Raw genomic sequence first — 22,960 nt, forward strand, 5'->3', positions numbered from 1 at the left:
CCTGTCACTGAGACAGTCCTGTTCTACAACGTAACAATAACCCTGTCACTGAGACAGTCCTGTTCTACAACGTAACAATAACCCTGTCACTGAGACAGTCCTGTTCTACTGTTCTACAACGTAACAATAACCCTATCACTGAGACAGTCCTGTTCAACAACATAACACTAACCCTGTCACTGAGACAGTCCTGTTCTATAACATAACACTAACCCTGTCACTGAGACAGTCCTGTTCTACAACGTAACACTAACCCTGTCACTGAGACAGTCCTGTTCTACTGTTCTACAACATAACAATAACCCTGTCACTGAGACAGTCCTGTTCTACAACATAACACTAACCCTGTCACTGAGACAGTCCTGTTCAACAACATAACACTAACCCTATCACTGAGACAGTCCTGTTCTACAACATAACACTAACCCTGTCACTGAGACAGTCCTGTTCAACAACATAACACTAACCCTGTCACTGAGACAGTCCTGTTCAACAACATAACACTAACCCTATCACTGAGACAGTCCTGTTCTACTGTTCTACAACGTAACAATAACCCTGTCACTGAGACAGTCCTGTTCAACAACATAACACTAACCCTATCACTGAGACAGTCCTGTTCTACTGTTCTACAACGTAACAATAACCCTGTCACTGAGACAGTCCTGTTCAACAACATAACACTAACCCTATCACTGAGACAGTCCTGTTCTACTGTTCTACAACGTAACAATAACCCTGTCACTGAGAGAGACCTGTTCTACAACATAACAATAACCCTGTCACTGAGACAGTCCTGTTCTACAACATAACAATAACCCTGTCACTGAGACAGTCCTGTTCTACAACATAACAATAACCCTGTCACTGAGACAGTCCTGTTCTACTGTTCTACAACATAACAATAACCCTGTCACTGAGACAGTCCTGTTCTACTGTTCTACAACGTAACACTAACCCTGTCACTGAGACAGTCCTGTTCTACAACGTAACAATAACCCTGTCACTGAGACAGTCCTGTTCTACTGTTCTACAATGTAACAATAACCCTGTCACTGAGACAGTCCTGTTCAACAACATAACAATAACCCTGTCACTGAGACAGTCCTGTTCTACTGTTCTACAACGTAACACTAACCCTGTCACTGAGACAGTCCTGTTCTACTGTTCTACAACGTAACACTAACCCTATCACTGAGACAGTCCTGTTCTACAACATAACAATAACCCTGTCACTGAGACAGTCCTGTTCTACAACATAACACTAACCCTACCACTGAGACAGTCCTGTTCAACAACATAACACTAACCCTATCACTGAGACAGTCCTGTTCTACTGTTCTACAACGTAACAATAACCCTGTCACTGAGACAGTCCTGTTCTACAACATAACAATAACCCTGTCACTGAGACAGTCCTGTTCAACAACATAACACTAACCCTGTCACTGAGACAGTCCTGTTCTACTGTTCTACAACATAACAATAACCCTGTCACTGAGACAGTCCTGTTCTACAACATAACAATAACCCTGTCACTGAGACAGTCCTGTTCTACAACGTAACAATAACCCTGTCACTGAGACAGTCCTGTTCTACTGTTCTACAACATAACAATAACCCTGTCACTGAGACAGTCCTGTTCTACAACATAACACTAACCCTGTCACTGAGACAGTCCTGTTCAACAACATAACACTAACCCTATCACTGAGACAGTCCTGTTCAACAACATAACACTAACCCTATCACTGAGACAGTCCTGTTCTACAACATAACAATAACCCTGTCACTGAGACAGTCCTGTTCTACTGTTCTACAACATAACAATAACCCTGTCACTGAGACAGTCCTGTTCTACAACATAACAATAACCCTGTCACTGAGACAGTCCTGTTCTACTGTTCTACAACGTAACAATAACCCTGTCACTGAGACAGTCCTGCTCTACTGTTCTACAACATAACAATAACCCTGTCACTGAGACAGTCCTGTTCTATAACATAACACTTACCCTGTCACTGAGACAGTCCTGCTCTACTGTTCTACAACATAACAATAACCCTGTCACTGAGACAGTCCTGTTCTACTGTTCTACAACATAACAATAACCCTATCACTGAGAGAGACCTGGGGCACCGTCAGACACACACACTGGTCCAGAAACACTAGCACACGTAACACACATACATAAAACAGACACCGACAGCTTTGCCTCTCCTCACCCTCTGTGCATACTAATTGTCAATTAGACCTGATTAGCAGCTTAAGTAACAGGCACTTATTATGGGGGAGTTCATTCCACACACACACACACACACACACACACACTCATTAATATGAGAATGGTGTAAGGCAGGTTGTAATGAACCTGTATATTCTGGTCGGGTGGTGGTGTGTGTGTTTGGGTTCATTGACGTGTGTGGATGTCAGTGTGGTCTGACTGGGAGTTTGATGTGTCCAGAGAAACAGACAAAGACAGAATGTGCTGTCAGATAGATGATTGAGAGACAGAGAGCGAGAGACAGAGAGACAGAGAGATAGAGAGAGAGAGAGAGAGAGAGAGACAGAGAGAGAGAGACAGAGAGAGAGACACAGAGAGAGAGAGAACAAACACCATTGTAAATACAACCCATATTTATGCTTATTTATTTTATCTTGTGTCCTTTAGCCATTTGTACATTGTTAGAACACTGTATATATATATATAATATGACATTTGTAATGTCTTTACTGTTTTGAAACTTCTGTATGTGTAATGTTTACTGTTAATTTTTGTTGTTTTTCACTTTATATATTCACTTTGTATGTTGTCTACCTCACTTGCTTTGGCAATGTTAACACATGTTTCCCATGCCAATAAAGCCCTTGAATTGAATTGAATTGAGAGACCGAGAGAGCGAGAGAACAGATTGAGAGAGAGAGAGAGCTGAGAACAGATTGAGAGAGAAATGGTCAGAAAGAAACAGAGACTACATGATGAGATGAAGACAGTGGGTAGAAACAGAGACTACATATTGAGACGGCTGAAGACAGTGGATAGAAACAGAGACTACATATTGAGATAAAGACAGTGGGTAGAAACAGAGACTACATGATGAGATGAAGACAGTGGGTAGAAACAGAGACTACATGATGAGATGAAGACAGTGGGTAGAAACAGAGACTACATGATGAGATGAAGACAGTGGGTAGAAACAGAGACTACATGATGAGATGAAGACAGTGGGTAGAAACAGAGACTACATATTGAGACGGCTGAAGACAGTGGGTAGAAACAGAGACTACATGATGGGTAGAAACAGAGACTACATGATGAGATGAAGACAGTGGGGTAGAAACAGAGACTACATATTGAGACGGCTGAAGACAGTGGGTAGAACAGAGACTACATGATGGGTAGAAACAGAGACTACATGATGAGATGAAGACAGTGGGTAGAAACAGAGACTACATATTGATATGAAGACAGTGGGTAGAAACAGAGACTACATATTGATATGAAGACAGTGGGTAGAAACAGACTACATGATGAGATGGCTGAAGACAGCGTGTAGAAACAGAGACTACATATTGAGATGAAGACAGTGGGTGCCTGTCACCCTGATACTCTGTTCCTGTTATGTTGTGTTACCTGTCACCCTGATACTCTGTTCCTGTTATGTTGTTACCTGTCACCTTGATACCCTGATACTCTGTTCCTGTTATGTTGTGTTGCCTGTCACCTTGATACTCTGATACTCTGTTCCTGTTATGTTGTGTTACCTGTCACCCTGATACCCTGTTCCTGTTATGTTGTTACCTGTCACCCTGATTACTCTGATACTCTGTTCCTGTTATGTTGTTACCTGTCACCCTGATACTCTGTTCCTGTTATGTTGTGTTGCCTGTCACCTTGATACTCTGATACTCTGTTCCTGTTATGTTGTGTTGCCTGTCACCGTGATACTCTGTTCCTGTTATGTTGTGTTACCTGTCACCCTGATACTCTGATACTCTGTTCCTGTTATGTTGTTACCTGTCACCGTGATACTCTGTTCCTGTTATGTTGTGTTACCTGTCACCCTGATACTCTGTTCCTGTTATGTTGTGTTACCTGTCACCTTGATACTCTGATACTCTGTTCCTGTTATGTTGTGTTACCTGTCACCCTGATACTCTGTTCCTGTTATGTTGTGTTACCTGTCACCCTGTTCCTGTTATGTTGTGTTACCTGTCACCCTGATACTCTGTTCCTGTTATGTTGTTACCTGTCACCGTGATACTCTGTTCCTGTTATGTTGTGTTGCCTGTCACCCTGATACCCTGTTCCTGTTATGTCGTGTTACCTGTCACCTTGATACTCTGATACTCTGTTCCTGTTATGTTGTGTTACCTGTCACCCTGATACTCTGTTCCTGTTATGTTGTGTTACCTGTCACCCTGATACTCTGTTCCTGTTATGTTGTGTTACCTGTCACCCTGATACTCTGTTCCTGTTATGTTGTGTTACCTGTCACCCTGATACTCTGTTCCTGTTATGTTGTTACCTGTCACCTTGATACCCTGATACTCTGTTCCTGTTATGTTGTTACCTGTCACCCTGATACCCTGATACTCTGTTCCTGTTATGTTGTTACCTGTCACCCTGACACCCTGATACTCTGTTCCTGTTATGTTGTGTTACCTGTCACCCTGATACTCTGTTCCTGTATGTTGTTACCTGTCACCCTGATACTCTGTTCCTGTTATGTTGTGTTGCCTATCACCTTGATACTCTGATACTCTGTTCCTGTTATGTTGTGTTGCCTGTCACCCTGATACCCTGATACTCTGTTCCTGTTATGTTGTGTTACCTGTCACCCTGATACTCTGATACTCTGTTCCTGTTATGTTGTGTTACCTGTCACCCTGATACTCTGATACTCTGTTCCTGTTATGTTGTGTTACCTGTCACCCTGATACTCTGTTCCTGTTATGTTGTTACTGTCACCCTGATACTCTGTTCCTGTTATGTTGTTACCTGTCACCCTGATACTCTGTTCCTGTTATGTTGTTACCTGTCACCCTGATACTCTGTTCCTGTTATGTTGTGTTACCTGTCACCCTGATACTCTGTTCCTGTTATGTTGTGTTACCTGTCACCCTGATACTCTGTTCCTGTTATGTTGTGTTACCTGTCACCCTGATACTCTGTTCCTGTTATGTTGTTACCTGTCACCTTGATACTCTGATACTCTGTTCAGCCATATTTCTGTGAACAATTACTGTCTGGTTTGTTCCCTAGTTATAGCATGCATCCCAAATGGCAACCTATTCCCTACCCAGTGCACTACTATTGGCCAGAGCCACAGGACCCTATTCCCTACACAGTGCACTACTATTGGCCAGAGCCACAGGACCCTATTCCCTACATAGTGCACTACTATTGGCCAGAGCCACAGGACCCTATTCCCTACACAGCGCACTACTATTGGCCAGAGCCACAGTACCCTATTCCCTACATAGTGCACTACTATTGGCCAGAGCCATGGGACCCTATTCCCTACATAGTGCACTACTATTGGCCAGAGCCACAGGACCCTATTCCCTACATAGTGCACTACTATTGGCCAGAGCCACAGGACCCTATTCCCTACACAGTGCACTACTATTGGCCAGAGCCACAGGACCCTATTCCCTACATAGTGCACTACTATTGGCCAGAGCCACGGGACCCTATTCCCTACATAGTGCACTACTATTGGCCAGAGCCACAGGACCCTATTCCCTACATAGTGCACTACTATTGGCTAGAGCCACAGGACCCTATTCTCTCTCTCTCCCTCTCCCAGTCTCTCACTATACTGTCTTCTTCCCTCCTCTCTAGGAGATAGATGGCTTGGAGGTGATTGGCTCAGGCCAGCCCTTCACCTCTGTCACTGTGAAGCAGAGCCCCTATTGGAGGAGGAGGAGAGGGAGGAGCTTAGGGAGGTGGAGCAGAAGGAAAACCAGTAAGAAATACCCCCCCATCCTAATTCACTAACAAACAGTTTATCTAGTGGCTCATTGATTCTGATGATATCCTCATGTTGGTCCATTGCAGCGTTGCGATAGTGACCGTGTGTATTGATTCTGATGATATCCTCATGTTGGTCCATTGTAGCGTTGCCGATAGGACCGTGTGTATTGATTCTGATGATATCCTCATGTTGGTCCATTGTAGCGTTGCGATAGTGACCGTGTGTATTGATTCTGATGATATCCTCATGTTGGTCCATTGTAGCGTTGCCGATAGTGACCGTGTGTATTGATTCTGATGATATCCTCATGTTGGTCCATTGCAGCGTTGCCGATAGTGACCGTGTGTATTGATTCTGATGATATCCTCATGTTGGTTCCATTGTAGCGTTGCCAATAGTGACCGTGTGTATTGATTCTGGGGGCGGCAGGTAGCATAGTGGTTAGAGCGTTGGGCAGTAACCGAAAAGCTCCTGGATCAAATCCCAGAGCTGACAAGGTAAATATCATTCTGCCCCTGAACAGGCAGTTCACTGTTCCCCGGTAGGCCGTCATTGTAAATAAGAATTTGTTCTTAACTGACTTGCCCAGTTAGATAAAGGTTAAATAAAATAAAATAAGTTAAAAATATTCTCATGTTGGTCCATTGGCCGATAGTGACTGAGTGTACATCCCAAATTGAATGCCCTATATAGTCCTAGTGCACTACTTTCGACCCAGAGCCTTATGGTACAGAGGGCACCTAATTCACTCTGTAGGGCCCATAGGGGCCTCTGTTAAAAAGTAATAGGATGGCATTTGAGAGATAACCTGTCCCCCTGTCTGTTCCCAGTGACCCCCTGTCGCAGTTTGATGATGTCATGCTGGACGCGGTGCTGGTGCCTGCCCTGAGGTTCTGTGGGCAGCCCGCCCGCTGGACAGGCAACTCCACCTCTCACAAGGTACACCACACACTCCTCTCTCCCTCCTCCCCTCCCAATCTCCTTCTTCATCCTCCTCTAAAACCTCTTCTCTCTCTCTCTCCCTCCTCCTCCTAATCTCCTTCTTCATCCTCCTCTAAAACCTCTTCTCTCTCTCTCTCCCTCCTCCCTCCCAATCTCCTTCTCCATCCTCCTCTAAAACCTCTTCTCTCTCTCTCCCTCCTCCTTCCCAATCTCTTTCTTCATCCTCCTCTAAAACCTCTTCTCTCTCTCCCCCTCCCTTATCTCCTTCTTCATCCTCCTCTAAAACCTCTTCTCTCTCTCCCGCCTCCTTCCCAATCTCTTCTCCATCCTCCTCTAAAACCTCTTCTCTCTCTCTCCCTCCTCCTTCCCAATCTCCTTCTCCATCCTCCTCTAAAACCTCTTCTCTCTCTCTCCCCTCTCCTTCCCAATCTCCTTCTTCATCCTCCTCTAAACCTATTTTCTCTCTCTCCCTCCTCCTTCCCATCTCCTCTTCATCCTCCTCTCAACCCTTTCTCTCTCTGTCTCTCTCTCTCTCTCTCTCTCTCTCTCTCTCTCTCTCTCTCTCTCTCTCTCTCTCTCTCTCTCTCTCTCTCTCTCTCCCTCCCTGTCCCCCTCTCCCCCTCTCTCCCTCTCTCTCCTCCCAGGGGGAGGTGGGTATCAGCGCCAGGGTAACGTTTGAGGCCCTGTCAGGAGAGAGAGCCCGTTCAGACATGGAGGTGCAGAACGAGGGCAGTACAGCAGTCTACTACAGCTGGCAGCGCCTGGCTGTACCACATAGCTTCCCTGACGCCAGGACACATACACACACACAGCACTTCTACTTCAACACCTCCACAGGTACACACACACACACAGCACCTCTACTTCAACATCTCCACAGGTACACACACACACACACACACACACACCCACACACACACACACACACACACACACACACACACACACACACACACACACACACACACACACACACACACACACACGTACACACACACAGCACTTCTACTTCAACACCTCCACAGGCACACACACACAGCACTTGTACTTCAACACCTCCACAGGTGCACACACACACACACTGCACATGTATTTGCAGACACACCATGTACGTACACACACGCTGTGTTTTTGTTCAGCTGGCAGCATTTACGTCAATGCATGTCATAATTACAACCTGCTTTGTCCTTTCTCTTTCTCTGTCCCTCTCTCCCCCCCATCTCTCTCTCCTCCCCTTCCCCCTCCCCTCCCCATCTCTCTCTCTCTCTCTCTCCCCTTCTCCCCTCCCCATCTCTCTCTCTCTCTCTCTCCCCTTCTCCCCTCCCCATCTCTCTCACTCCCCTTCTCCCCTCCCCCATCTCTCTCTCCTTCCCCCCTCCCCATCTCTCTCTCTCTATCCATCTCTCTCTCCTTCTCCCCTCCCATCTCTCTCTCTCTATCCATCTCTCTCTCCTTCTCCCTCCCCATCTCTCTCTCTCCTCCTCCCCTCCCCATCTCTCTCTCTCTATCCATCTCTCTCTCCTTCTCCCCTCCCCATCTCTCTCTCTCTCCTTCCCCCTCCCCATCTCTCTCTCTCTATCCATCTCTCTCTCCTTCTCCCCTCCCCATCTCTCTCTCTCCCCTTCCCCCTCACCTCCCATCTCTCTCTCTCTCTCTCCCCTTCTCCCCTCCCCATCTCTCTCACTCCCCTTCTCCCTCCCCCATCTCTCTCTCCTTCTCCCCTCCCCATCTCTCTCTCTCTATCCATCTCTCTCTCCTTCTCCCCTCCCCATCTCTCTCTCTCCCCCTCCCCTCCCCATCTCTCTCTCTCTCTCCCCTTCTCCCCTCTCCCATCTCTCTCTCCTTCTCCCTCTCCCATCTCTCTCTCTCTCTCTCTCTCCTTATTCCCTCCCCATCGCTCTCCTTCTCCCCTCCCCATCTCTCTCTCACTCCCCTTCTCCCCTCCCCATCTCTCTCTCCTTCTCCCCTCCCAATCTCTCTCTCCTTCTCTCCTCCCCATCTCTCTCTCCTCCCCTCCCCATCTCTCTCTCCCCTTCTCCCCTCCCCATTTCTCTCTCCTTCTTCCCTCCCCATCTCTCTCTCCTTCTCCCCTCCCCATCTCTCTCTCCTTCTCCCCTCCCCATCTCTCTCTCCTTCTCCCCTCCCCATCTCTCTCTCTCCTTCTCCCCTCCCCATCTCTCTCTCCTTCTCCCCTCCCCATCTCTCTCTCCTTCTCCCCTCCCCATCTCTCTCTCCTTCTCCCCTCCCCATCTCTCTCTTCTTCTCCCCTCCCCATCTCTCTCTCCTTCTCCCCTCCCCATCTCTCTCTCCTTCTCCCCTCCCCATCTCTCTCTCTCCTTCTCCCCTCCCCATCTCTCTCTGTCTCTCTCTATCTATCTCTGTACCAGGTGTGATTCTACCAGGTGACAGCAAGCGTGTAGAGTTTATATTTAAGTCGGAGGTCCCAGGCATCAGGACAGAGGTGTGGCGTCTCAACACACACCCTGTCCTGCTGGGCGGAGCCTCCATCCAGGTGACACTGAGGGGCGTGGCTCTTTACCAGGACAAGACCGGCTGACCAGAGACACACTCTGGAGGTCTGTGTGTGTGTGTGTGTGTGGTGGGGGGAGGAGGGAGGGTGTGAGGAGGGAGGAGGCTGGGAGGAGGGAGGGTGTGAGGAAGGAGGGAGGGTGTGATGAGGGAGGGAGTGTGTGAGGAGGGAGGGAGTGTGTGAGGAGGGAGGGAGGGTGTGGGGAGGAAGGGTGGGAGGAGGAGGGAGGATGTGAGGAGGGAGGGAGGGAGGGTGTGGTGAGGGAGGGAGGGAGGGTGTGGGGAGGGAAGGTGGGTGTGAGGAGGGAGGGAGGATGTGAGGAGGGAGGGAGGGTGTGAGGAGGGAGGGAGGGTGTGAGGAGGGAGGGTTGGATGTGGGGAGGGAGGGAGGGTGTGGGGAGGGAGGGAGGGTGTGAGGAGGGAGGGAGGGAGGATGTGAGGAGGGAGGGAGGGTGTGGGGAGGGAGGGAGGATGTGAGGAGGGAGGGTGTGTTTGTAACTTCACAGTTGTATTAAGCATAATTGTGTTTGTTTGTGTATTCATGTGTTTATGTGTATGTGTGTGTGTGTGTGTTTGTGTGTGTGTGTCTCTGTGTGTGTGTGTCTGTGTGTGTTTGTGTGTGTCTGTGTGTGTGTGTGTGTCTCTGTGTGTGTGTGTGTGTGTGTGTGTGTGTGTGTGTGTGTGTGTGTGTGTGTGTGTGTGTGTGTGTGTGTGTGTCTCTGTGTGTGTGTGTCTCTGTGTGTGTGTGTGTGTGTGTGTGTGTGTGTGTGTGTGTGTGTGTGTGTGTGTGTGTGTGTGTGTGTGTGTGTGTGTGTAGAGGGAGCTGCAGCAGAGAGAGGCTGCGTCAGTGTGTCGGTCGTTGGTGTGTGCCGTGTTACGAGGTGTCCTCACCCCAGAGAGACCCGGCTCCCCTGCGGAGCTCTACACCACAGAGGAAGAACACTTCCACAACAGGAACCCAAAGGTACACTACACCTTGAAGGTAGACTCAGAGAGATGCACCAAGTAGACACAATATCCGCTCAATTTCCACCACAACTAAGAGGCATCACCTCTCTGCTGTTGTGGTTCCCATGGCTACCACGTCGTCGGAGCGAGAAGTGCACCTCTGTGAGAGCAAAGTCTTGCATTGAGCTCATCTTAATATCTGCGATGCTGCTCGTTGCAATCTGGCTCAGTCTACCTTTAACAAAGACGGGGGGGAAAGAATGCCCCCCAAAATCAATAGACTGTCACGACCACAGACTCCTAAGCATAGAGACACTAAAACAGCTCTGAACGTCCATTCTCTCTGTTCCACACAGCCAGCATCATCACTCTGAACGTACATTCTCTCAGTTCCACACAGCCAGCATCATCACTCTGAACGTACATTCTCTCAGTTCCACACAGCCAGCATCATCACTCTGAACGTACATTCTCTCAGTTCCACACAGCCAGCATCATCACTCTGAACGTCCATTCTCTCAGTTCCACACAGCCAGCATCATCACTCTGAACGTCCATTCTCTCTGTTCCACACAGCCAGCATCATCACTCTGAACGTCCATTCTCTCTGTTCCACACAGCCAGCATCATCACTCTGAATGTCCATTCTCTCAGTTCCGCACAGCCAGCATCATCACTCTGAATGTCCATTCTCTCTGTTCCACACAGCCAGCATCATCACTCTGAACGTCCATTCTCTCTGTTCCACACAGCCAGCATCATCACTTTGAACGTCCATTCTCTCAGTTCCACACAGCCAGCATCATCACTCTGAACGTCCATTCTCTCTGTTCCACACAGCCAGCATCATCACTCTGAACGTCCATTCTCTCTGTTCCACACAGCCAGCATCATCACTCTGAATGTCCATTCTCTCAGTTCCGCACAGCCAGCATCATCACTCTGAACGTCCATTCTCTCAGTTCCACACAGCCAGCATCATCACTCTGAACGTCCATTCTCTCTGTTCCACACAGCCAGCATCATCACTCTGAATGTCCATTCTCTCAGTTCCGCACAGCCAGCATCATCACTCTGAACGTCCATTCTCTCTGTTCCACACAGCCAGCATCATCACTCTGATGTGCCTCTCAAATGGAACCCTATATAGTGCACTATTTTTGACGAGTTCCCATAGTTGCAGTAGTGCACTATGTAGGGAATAGGATTCCATTTGGGACACACCCTGATTCATCCTTAACAATCAACTGAGATATGTTGACAATAATTGGTCAAAAGATCAGAATTGGGCTTCCTGTTTAAACATCAGAATTGGGCTTCCTGTTTAAACATCAGAATTGGGCTTCCTGTTTAAACATCAGAATTGGGCTTCCTGTTTAAACATCAGAATTGGGCTTCCTGTGTGAGCCAGAAAGAGCTAGGAGCTTGTCTCTGTATATAGTAGTGCACTATATAGTAGGGTGTCCAATCAAAACCCATATTTTGACCAATGGGTAAATATGTACATTGTGTAGATACTCCTCTGAGAAAACCAATTGGCCAAACCTCATGTCTCTATGATAATCTGTTAAAAAGTTGTTGGAGTTTTTACCCTTGTAGGATGACCAGAATTAGGGAGACTAAATCAATGAGAGCCAGATGAATGTTTTTGTCCTGAATCAGGATAAAAGCATCGTGTCAGAGAATTAAGATGAACTGACAGGTTCACCGTTGAACCTCGCCATCCTTCTTCTTGAACCCACAGGGCATAAAACAATATCGAGGTCAGATACATATTGATTTAGAGACATGACGTGTAGTATTTTCACATTAAGTTTTGTATACGCTTTTGATATTAATGTAAGATTTCTCACAAAAAAAAACAGGAATATCTCTGTGAAATGTCAAAGGAGCACTAAGCTTTTTGTTTTCAGACTTAGCAATTTGTTTTCAGACTTAGCTTTTTGTTTTCAGACTTAGCTTTTTGTTTTCAGACTTAGCTTTTTGTTTTCAGACTTAGCTTTTTGTTTTCAGACTTAGCAATTTGTTTTCAGACTTAGCTTTTTGTTTTCAGACTTAGCTTTTTGTTTTCAGACTTAGCTTTTTGTTTTCAGACTTAGCTTTTGTTTTCAGACTTAGCTTTTTGTTTTCAGACTTAGCAATTTGTTTTCAGACTTAGCTTTTGTTTTCAGACTTAGCTTTTTGTTTTCAGACTTAGTTTTTTGTTTTCAGACTTAGCTTTTTGTTTTCAGACTTAGCTTTTTGTTTTCAGACTTAGCTTTTTGTTTTCAGACTTAGCTTTTTGTTTTCAGACTTAGCTTTTTGCGACCCGCAGAAACAACCACCACAACATGTAAAATCCTCTAAAGTCACTAGGAGAAATCGGCACCGCTACGTCAACAGAGCTCAGTGCTCATTATGGGATGTATTAAGTTACAACATCCAGCCTTTTAGACACCACTGAACGATTCAGGACATGAAGAATCATATTTGTCTTGGTAAAACTGTTGGGTTTTTTTAACGTAAGGAAGTGAAATTTCAATAACAAAAGGTGTTTTCACACAGAGTGGGTGGACACCCTATATATAGGGGATAGGTGTTTTCACACAGAGTGGGTGGACACCCTATATATAGGGGATAGGTGTTTTCACACAGAGTGGGTGGACACCCTATATATAGGGGATAGGTGTTTTCACACAGAGTGGGTGGACACGCTATATATAGGGGCTAGGTGTTTTCACACAGAGTGGGTGGACACCCTATATATAGGGGCTAGGTGTTTTCACACAGAGTGGGTGGACACCCTATATATAGGGGATAGGTGTTTTCACACAGAGTGGGTGGACACCCTATATATAGGGGATAGGTGTTTTCACACAGAGTGGGTGGACACGCTATATATAGGGGATAGGTGTTTTCACACAGAGTGGGTGGACACCCTATATATAGGGGATAGGTGTTTTCACACAGAGTGGGTGGACACCCTATATATAGGGGATAGGTGTTTTCACACAGAGTGGGTGGACACCCTATATATAGGGGATAGGTGTTTTCACACAGAGTGGGTGGACACGCTATATATAGGGGATAGGTGTTTTCACACACTCTCTAGGCAGAGTGGGTGGACACCCTATATATAGGGGATAGGTGTTTTCACACAGAGTGGGTGGACACCCTATATATAGGGGCTAGGTGTTTTCACACAGAGTGGGTGGACACCCTATATATAGGGGCTAGGTGTTTTCACACAGAGTGGGTGGACACGCTATATATAGGGGATAGGTGTTTTCACACAGAGTGGGTGGACACCCTATATATAGGGGCTAGGTGTTTTCACACAGAGTGGGTGGACACCCTATATATAGGGGCTAGGTGTTTTCACACAGAGTGGGTGGACACCCTATATATAGGGGCTAGGTGTTTTCACACAGAGTGGGTGGACACCCTATATATAGGGGATAGGTGTTTTCACACAGAGTGGGTGGACACCCTATATATAGGGGATAGGTGTTTTCACACAGAGTGGGTGGACACCCTATATATAGGGGATAGGTGTTTTCACACAGAGTGGGTGGACACCCTATATATAGGGGCTAGGTGTTTTCACACAGAGTGGGTGGACACCCTATATATAGGGGATAGGTGTTTTCACACAGAGTGGGTGGACACCCTATATATAGGGGATAGGTGTTTTCACACAGAGTGGGTGGACACGCTATATATAGGGGCTAGGTGTTTTCACACAGAGTGGGTGGACACCCTATATATAGGGGATAGGTGTTTTCACACAGAGTGGGTGGACACGCTATATATAGGGGCTAGGTGTTTTCACACAGAGTGGGTGGACACCCTATATATAGGGGATAGGTGTTTTCACACAGAGTGGGTGGACACCCTATATATAGGGGATAGGTGTTTTCACACAGAGTGGGTGGACACCCTATATATAGGGGATAGGTGTTTTCACACAGAGTGGGTGGACACCCTATATATAGGGGATAGGTGTTTTCACACAGAGTGGGTGGACACCCTATATATAGGGGATAGGTGTTTTCACACAGAGTGGGTGGACACCCTATATATAGGGGCTAGGTGTTTTCACACAGAGTGGGTGGACACCCTATATATAGGGGATAGGTGTTTTCACACAGAGTGGGTGGACACCCTATATATAGGGGATAGGTGTTTTCACACAGAGTGGGTGGACACGCTATATATAGGGGCTAGGTGTTTTCACACAGAGTGGGTGGACACCCTATATATAGGGCTAGGTGTTTTCACACAGAGTGGGTGGACACCCTATATATAGGGGATAGGTGTTTTCACACAGAGTGGGTGGACACCCTATATATAGGGGATAGGTGTTTTCACACAGAGTGGGTGGACACCCTATATATAGGGGATAGGTGTTTTCACACAGAGTGGGTGGACACCCTATATATAGGGGATAGGTGTTTTCACACAGAGTGGGTGGACACGCTATATATAGGGGCTAGGTGTTTTCACACAGAGTGGGTGGACACCCTATATATAGGGGATAGGTGTTTTCACACAGAGTGGGTGGACACGCTATATATAGGGGCTAGGTGTTTTCACACAGAGTGGGTGGACACGCTATATATAGGGGCTAGGTGTTTTCACACAGAGTGGGTGGACACGCTATATATAGGGGATAGGTGTTTTCACACAGAGTGGGTGGACACCCTATATATAGGGGATAGGTGTTTTCACACAGAGTGGGTGGACACCCTATATATAGGGGATAGGTGTTTTCACACAGAGTGGGTGGACACGCTATATATAGGGGATAGGTGTTTTCACACAGAGTGGGTGGACACCCTATATATAGGGGATAGGTGTTTTCACACAGAGTGGGTGGACACCCTATATATAGGGGATAGGTGTTTTCACACAGAGTGGGTGGACACCCTATATATAGGGGATAGGTGTTTTCACACAGAGTGGGTGGACACCCTATATATAGGGGATAGGTGTTTTCACACAGAGTGGGTGGACACCCTATATATAGGGGATAGGTGTTTTCACACAGAGTGGGTGGACACCCTATATATAGGGGATAGGTGTTTTCACACAGAGTGGGTGGACACCCTATATATAGGGGATAGGTGTTTTTCACACAGAGTGGGTGGACACCCTATATATAGGGGATAGGTGTTTTCACACAGAGTGGGTGGACACCCTATATATAGGGGATAGGTGTTTTCACACAGAGTGGGTGGACACCCTATATAGGGGATAGGTGTTTTCACACAGAGTGGGTGGACACCCTATATATAGGGGATAGGTGTTTTCACACAGAGTGGGTGGACACCCTATATGGGATAGGTGTTTCAACACAGAGTGGGTGGACACCCTATATATAGGGGAAGGTGTTTTCACACAGAGTGGGTGGACACCCTATATATAGGGGATAGGTGTTTTCACACAGAGTGGGTGGACACCCTATATAGGGGATGGTGTTCAAGAGTGGGTGGACACCCTATATATAGGGTAGGTGTTTCACACAGAGTGGGTGGACACCCTATATATAGGGGATAGGTGTTTTCACACAGAGTGGGTGGACACCCTATATATAGGGGATAGGTGTTTTCACACAGAGTGGGTGGACACCCTATATATAGGGGATAGGTGTTTTCACACAGAGTGGGTGGACACCCTATATATAGGGGATAGGTGTTTTCACACAGAGTGGGTGGACACCCTATATATAGGGGATAGGTGTTTTCACACAGAGTGGGTGGACACGCTATATTAGGGGATAGGTGTTTTCACACAGAGTGGGTGGACACCCTATATATAGGGGATAGGTGTTTTCACACAGAGTGGGTGGACACCCTATATATAGGGGATAGGTGTTTTCACACAGAGTGGGTGGACACCCTATATATAGGGGATAGGTGTTTTCACACAGAGTGGGTGGGACACCCTATATATAGGGGATAGGTGTTTTCACACAGAGTGGGTGGACACCCTATATATAGGGGATAGGTGTTTTCACACAGAGTGGGTGGACACCCTATATATAGGGGCTAGGTGTTTTCACACAGAGTGGGTGGACACGCTATATATAGGGGATAGGTGTTTTCACACAGAGTGGGTGGACACGCTATATATAGGGGATAGGTGTTTTCACACAGAGTGGGTGGACACCGCTATATATAGGGGATAGGTGTTTTCACACAGAGTGGGTGGACACGCTATATATAGGGGATAGGTGTTTTCACACAGAGTGGGTGGACACGCTATATATAGGGGCTAGGTGTTTTCACACAGAGTGGGTGGACACCCTATATATAGGGGCTAGGTGTTTTCACACAGAGTGGGTGGACACCCTATATATAGGGGATAGGTGTTTTCACACAGAGTGGGTGGACACCGTATATATAGGGGATAGGTGTTTTCACACAGAGTGGGTGGACACCCTATATATAGGGGATAGGTGTTTTCACACAGAGTGGGTGGACACGCTATATATAGGGCTAGATAGGTGTTTTCACACAGAGTGGGTGGACACCCTATATATAGGGATAGGTGTTTTCACACAGAGTGGGTGGACACCCTATATATAGGGGATAGGTGTTTTCACACAGAGTGGGTGACACCCTATATATAGGGGATAGGTGTTTTCACACAGAGTGGGGTGGACACCCTATATATAGGGGATAGGTGTTTTCACACAGAGTGGGTGGACACCCTATATATAGGGGATAGGTGTTTTCACACAGAGTGGGGTGGACACGCTATATATAGGGGATAGGTGTTTCACACAGAGTGGGTGGACACCGCTATATATAGGGGATAGGTGTTTCCACACAGAGTGGGTGGACACCCTATAATAGGGGATAGGTGTTTTCACACAGAGTGGGTGGACACCCTATAATATAGGGGATAGGTTGTTTTCACACAGAGTGGGTGGACACCCTATATATAGGGGATAGGTGTTTTCACACAGAGTGGGTGGACACGCCTATATATAGGGGCTAGGTGTTTTCACACAGAGTGGGTGGACACGCTATATATAGGGGATAGGTGTTTTCACACAGAGTGGGTGGACACCCTATATATAGGGGATAGGTGTTTTCACACAGAGTGGGTGGACACCCTATATATAGGGGCTAGGTGTTTTCACACAGAGTGGGTGGACACCCTATATATAGGGGCTAGGTGTTTTCACACAGAGTGGGTGGACACCGCTATATATAGGGGATAGGTGTTTTCACACAGAGTGGGTGGACACCTATATATAGGGGATAGGTGTTTTCACACAGAGTGGGTGGACACCCTATATATAGGGGCTAGGTGTTTTCACACAGAGTGGGTGGACACCCTATATATAGGGGATAGGTGTTTTCACACAGAGTGGGTGGACACCCTATATATAGGGGATAGGTGTTTTCACACAGAGTGGGTGGACACCCTATATATAGGGGATAGGTGTTTTCACACAGAGTGGGTGGACACCCTATATATAGGGGATAGGTGTTTTCACACAGAGTGGGTGGACACCCTATATATAGGGGCTAGGTGTTTTCACACAGAGTGGGTGGACACCCTATATATAGGGGATAGGTGTTTTCACACAGAGTGGGTGGACACCCTATATATAGGGATAGGTGTTTCACACAGAGGGGGACATAGGGTGTTTTCACACAGAGTGGGTGGACACCCTATATATAGGGGATAGGTGTTTTCACACAGAGTGGGTGGACACCCTATATATAGGGGATAGGTGTTTTCACACAGAGTGGGTGGACACCCTATATATAGGGGATAGGTGTTTTCACACAGAGTGGGTGGACACCCTATATATAGGGGATAGGTGTTTTCACACAGAGTGGGTGGACACCCTATATATAGGGGATAGGTGTTTTCACACAGAGTGGGTGGACACCCTATATATAGGGGATAGGTGTTTTCACACAGAGTGGGTGGACACCCTATATATAGGGGATAGGTGTTTCACACAGAGTGGGTGGACACCCTATATATAGGGGATAGGTGTTTTCACACAGAGTGGGTGGACACCCTATATATAGGGGATAGGTGTTTTCACACAGAGTGGGTGGACACCCTATATATAGGGGATAGGTGTTTTCACACAGAGTGCCCCCCCCCCCACACAGAGTGGTGACACCCTATATATAGGGGATAGGTGTTTTCACACAGAGTGGGTGGACACCCTATATATAGGGGATAGGTGTTTTCACACAGAGTGGGTGGACACCCTATATATAGGGGATAGGTGTTTTCACACAGAGTGGGGTGGACACCCTATATATAGGGGATAGGTGTTTTCACACAGAGTGGGTGGACACCCTATATATAGGGGATAGGTGTTTTCACACAGAGTGGGTGGACACCCTATATATAGGGGATAGGTGTTTTCACACAGAGTGGGTGGACACCCTATATATAGGGGATAGGTGTTTTCACACAGAGTGGGTGGACACCCTATATATAGGGGATAGGTGTTTTCACACAGAGTGGGTGGACACCCTATATATAGGGGATAGGTGTTTTCACACAGAGTGGGTGGACACCCTATATATAGGGGATAGGTGTTTTCACACAGAGTGGGTGGACACCCCTATATATAGGGGATAGGTGTTTTCACACAGAGTGGGTGGACACCCTATATATAGGGGATAGGTGTTTTCACACAGAGTGGGTGGACACCCTATATATAGGGGATAGGTGTTTTCACACAGAGTGGGTGGACACCCTATATATAGGGGATAGGTGTTTTCACACAGAGTGGGTGGACACCCTATATATAGGGGATAGGTGTTTTCACACAGAGTGGGTGGACACCCTATATATAGGGGATAGGTGTTTTCACACAGAGTGGGTGGACACCCTATATATAGGGGATAGGTGTTTTCACACAGAGTGGGTGGACACCCTATATATAGGGGATAGGTGTTTTCACACAGAGTGGGTGGACACCCTATATATAGGGGATAGGTGTTTTCACACAGAGTGGGTGGACACCCTATATATAGGGGATAGGTGTTTCACACAGAGTGGGTGGACACCCTATATATAGGGGATAGGTGTTTTCACACAGAGTGGGTGGACACCCTATATATAGGGGATAGGTGTTTTCACACAGAGTGGGTGGACACCCTATATATAGGGGCTAGGTGTTTTCACACAGAGTGGGTGGACACCCTATATATAGGGGATAGGTGTTTTCACACAGAGTGGGTGGACACCCTATATATAGGGGATAGGTGTTTTCACACAGAGTGGGTGGACACCCTATATATAGGGGATAGGTGTTTTCACACAGAGTGGGTGGACACCCTATATATAGGGGATAGGTGTTTTCACACAGAGTGGGTGGACACCCTATATATAGGGGATAGGTGTTTTCACACAGAGTGGGTGGACACCCTATATATAGGGGATAGGTGTTTTCACACAGAGTGGGTGGACACCCTATATATAGGGGCTAGGTGTTTTCACACAGAGTGGGTGGACACCCTATATTAGGGGATAGGTGTTTTCACACAGAGTGGGTGGACACCCTATATATAGGGGATAGGTGTTTTCACACAGAGTGGGTGGCACCCTATATATAGGGGCTAGGTGTTTTCACACAGAGTGGGTGGACACCCTATATATAGGGGATAGGTGTTTTCACACAGAGTGGGTGGACACCCTATATATAGGGGATAGGTGTTTTCACACAGAGTGGGTGGACACCCTATATATAGGGGATAGGTGTTTTCACACAGAGTGGGTGGACACCCTATATATAGGGGATAGGTGTTTTCACACAGAGTGGGTGGACACCCTATATATAGGGGCTAGTGTTTTCACACAGAGTGGGTGGACACCCTATATATAGGGGATAGGTGTTTTCACACAGAGTGGGTGGACACCCTATATATAGGGGATAGGTGTTTTCACACAGAGTGGGTGGACACCCTATATATAGGGGATAGGTTGTTTTCACACAGAGTGGGTGGACACCCTATATATAGGGGATAGGTGTTTTCACACAGAGTGGGTGGACACGCTATATATAGGGGCTAGGTGTTTTCACACAGAGTGGGTGGACACCCTATATATAGGGGATGGTGTTTTCACACAGAGGGGGTGGACACCCTATATATAGGGGCTAGGTGTTTTCACACAGAGTGGGTGGACACCCATATATAGGGGATAGGTGTTTCACAACAGAGTGGGTGGACACGCTATATATAGGGGATAGGTGTTTTCACACAGAGTGGGTGGACACCCTATAGATAGGGGCTAGGTGTTTTCACACAGAGTGGGTGGACACCCCTATATATAGGGGATAGGGTTTTTCACACCAGAGTGGGTGGACACCGCTATATATAGGGGCTAGGTGTTTTCACACAGAGTGGGTGGACACCCTATATATAGGGGATAGGTGTTTTCACACAGAGTGGGTGGACACCCTATATATAGGGGATAGGTGTTTTCACACAGAGTGGGTGGACAACCCTAATATAGGGGCTAGGTGTTTTCACACAGAGTGGGTGGACACGCTATATATAGGGGATAGGTGTTTTCACACAGAGTGGGTGGACACCCTATATATAGGGGCTAGGTGTTTTCACACAGAGTGGGTGGACACCGCTATATATAGGGAAGGTGTTTCACACAGAGTGGGTGGACACCCTATATAGGGGCTAGGTGTTTTCAAACAGAGTGGGTGGACAACCCTATATATAGGGGATAGGTGTTTTCAACAGAGTGGGTGGACACCCTATATATAGGGGCTAGGTGTTTTCACACAGAGTGGGTGGACACCCTATATATAGGGGATAGGTGTTTTCACACAGAGTGGGTGGACACGCTATATATAGGGGATAGGTGTTTTCACACAGAGTGGGTGGACACCCTATATATAGGGGATAGGTGTTTTCACACAGAGTGGGTGGACACCCTATATATAGGGGATAGGTGTTTTCACACAGAGTGGGTGGACACCCTATATATAGGGGATAGGTGTTTTCACACAGAGTGGGTGGACACCCTATATATAGGGGATAGGTGTTTTCACACAGAGTGGGTGGACACCCTATATATAGGGGCTAGGTTGTTTTCACACAGCGTGGGTGGACACCCTATAGTATAGGGGGCCTAAGGGTGTTTTTCACAACAGAGTGGGTGGACACCCTATATTATAGGGGATAGGTGTTTTCACACAAGAGTGGGTGGACACGCTATATATAGGGGATAGGTGTTTCACACAGAGTGGGTGGACACGCTATATATAGGGATAGTGTTTTCACACAGAGTGGGGGACACGCTATATATAGGGGTAGTGTTTTCACACAGAGTGGGTGGACACCGCTATATATAGGGGATAGGTGTTTTCATCACAGAGTGGGTGGACACCCTATATATAGGGGATAGGTGTTTCACACAGAGTGGGTGACCCCTATATATAGGGGCTAGGTGTTTTCACACAGAGTGGGTGGACACCTATATATAGGGGATAGGTGTTTCACACAGGAGTGGGTGGACACCCTATATATAGGGGCTAGGTGTTTTCACACAGAGTGGGTGGACACCCTATATATAGGGATAGGGTGTTTTCACACAGAGTGGTGGACCACCCTATATATAGGGGTAGTGTTTTCACACAGAGTGGGTGGGACACCCTATATATAGGGGATAGGCTGTTTTCACACAGAGTGGGTGGACACCCTATATATAGGGGATAGGTGTTTTCACACAGAGTGGGTGGACACGCTATATATAGGGGATAGGTGTTTTCACACAGAGTGGGTGGACACCCTATATATAGGGGATAGGTGTTTTCACACAGAGTGGGTGGACACGCTATATATAGGGGATAGGTGTTTTCACACAGAGTGGGTGGACACCCTATATATAGGGGCTAGGTGTTTTCACACAGAGTGGGTGGACACCCTATATATAGGGGATAGGTGTTTTCACACAGTGGTGGACACGCTATATATAGGGGATAGGTGTTTTCACACAGAGTGGGTGGACACCCTATATATAGGGGCTAGGTGTTTTCACACAGAGTGGGTGGACACCCTATATATAGGGGCTAGGTGTTTTCACACAGAGTGGTGGACACGCTATATATAGGGGCTAGGTGTTTTCACACAGAGTGGGTGGACACCCTATATATAGGGGATAGGTGTTTTCACACAGAGTGGGTGGACACGCTATATATAGGGGATAGGTGTTTTCACACAGAGTGGGTGGACACCCTATATATAGGGGCTAGGTGTTTTCACACAGAGTGGGTGGACACCCTATATATAGGGGCTAGGTGTTTTCACACAGAGTGGGTGGACACCCTATATATAGGGGATAGGTGTTTTCACACAGAGTGGGTGGACACCCTATATATAGGGGCTAGGTGTTTTCACACAGAGTGGGTGGACACCCTATATATAGGGGCTAGGTGTTTTCACACAGAGTGGGTGGACACCCTATATATAGGGGCTAGGTGTTTTCACACAGAGTGGGTGGACACCCTATATATAGGGATAGGTGTTTTCACACAGAGTGGGTGGACACCCTATATATAGGGGATAGGTGTT

The 22,960-nt window shown here is 47.0% G+C and overlaps 1 protein-coding gene across 1 annotated transcript in view; it reads left to right on the forward strand.

Annotated features, from left to right (window-relative positions):
* Positions 1–22,960, forward strand: part of LOC109881241 (MYCBP-associated protein) — a 59,970-nt gene that overhangs the window by 20,886 nt on the left and 16,124 nt on the right. The window contains exons 10-14 of the mRNA XM_031811060.1: positions 5,849–5,972; positions 6,812–6,920; positions 7,568–7,760; positions 9,311–9,499; positions 10,270–10,416. Coding sequence (XP_031666920.1) covers positions 5,849–5,972; positions 6,812–6,870 — 183 coding nt within the window. The 3' untranslated portion in view covers positions 6,871–6,920; positions 7,568–7,760; positions 9,311–9,499; positions 10,270–10,416. The remainder of the gene's footprint in view (positions 1–5,848; positions 5,973–6,811; positions 6,921–7,567; positions 7,761–9,310; positions 9,500–10,269; positions 10,417–22,960) is intronic.

This window comes from Oncorhynchus kisutch, unplaced genomic scaffold (genome assembly GCF_002021735.2).
Source record: "Oncorhynchus kisutch isolate 150728-3 unplaced genomic scaffold, Okis_V2 Okis01b-Okis20b_hom, whole genome shotgun sequence".
In the NCBI taxonomy this organism is placed as follows: Eukaryota; Metazoa; Chordata; class Actinopteri; order Salmoniformes; family Salmonidae; genus Oncorhynchus; species Oncorhynchus kisutch.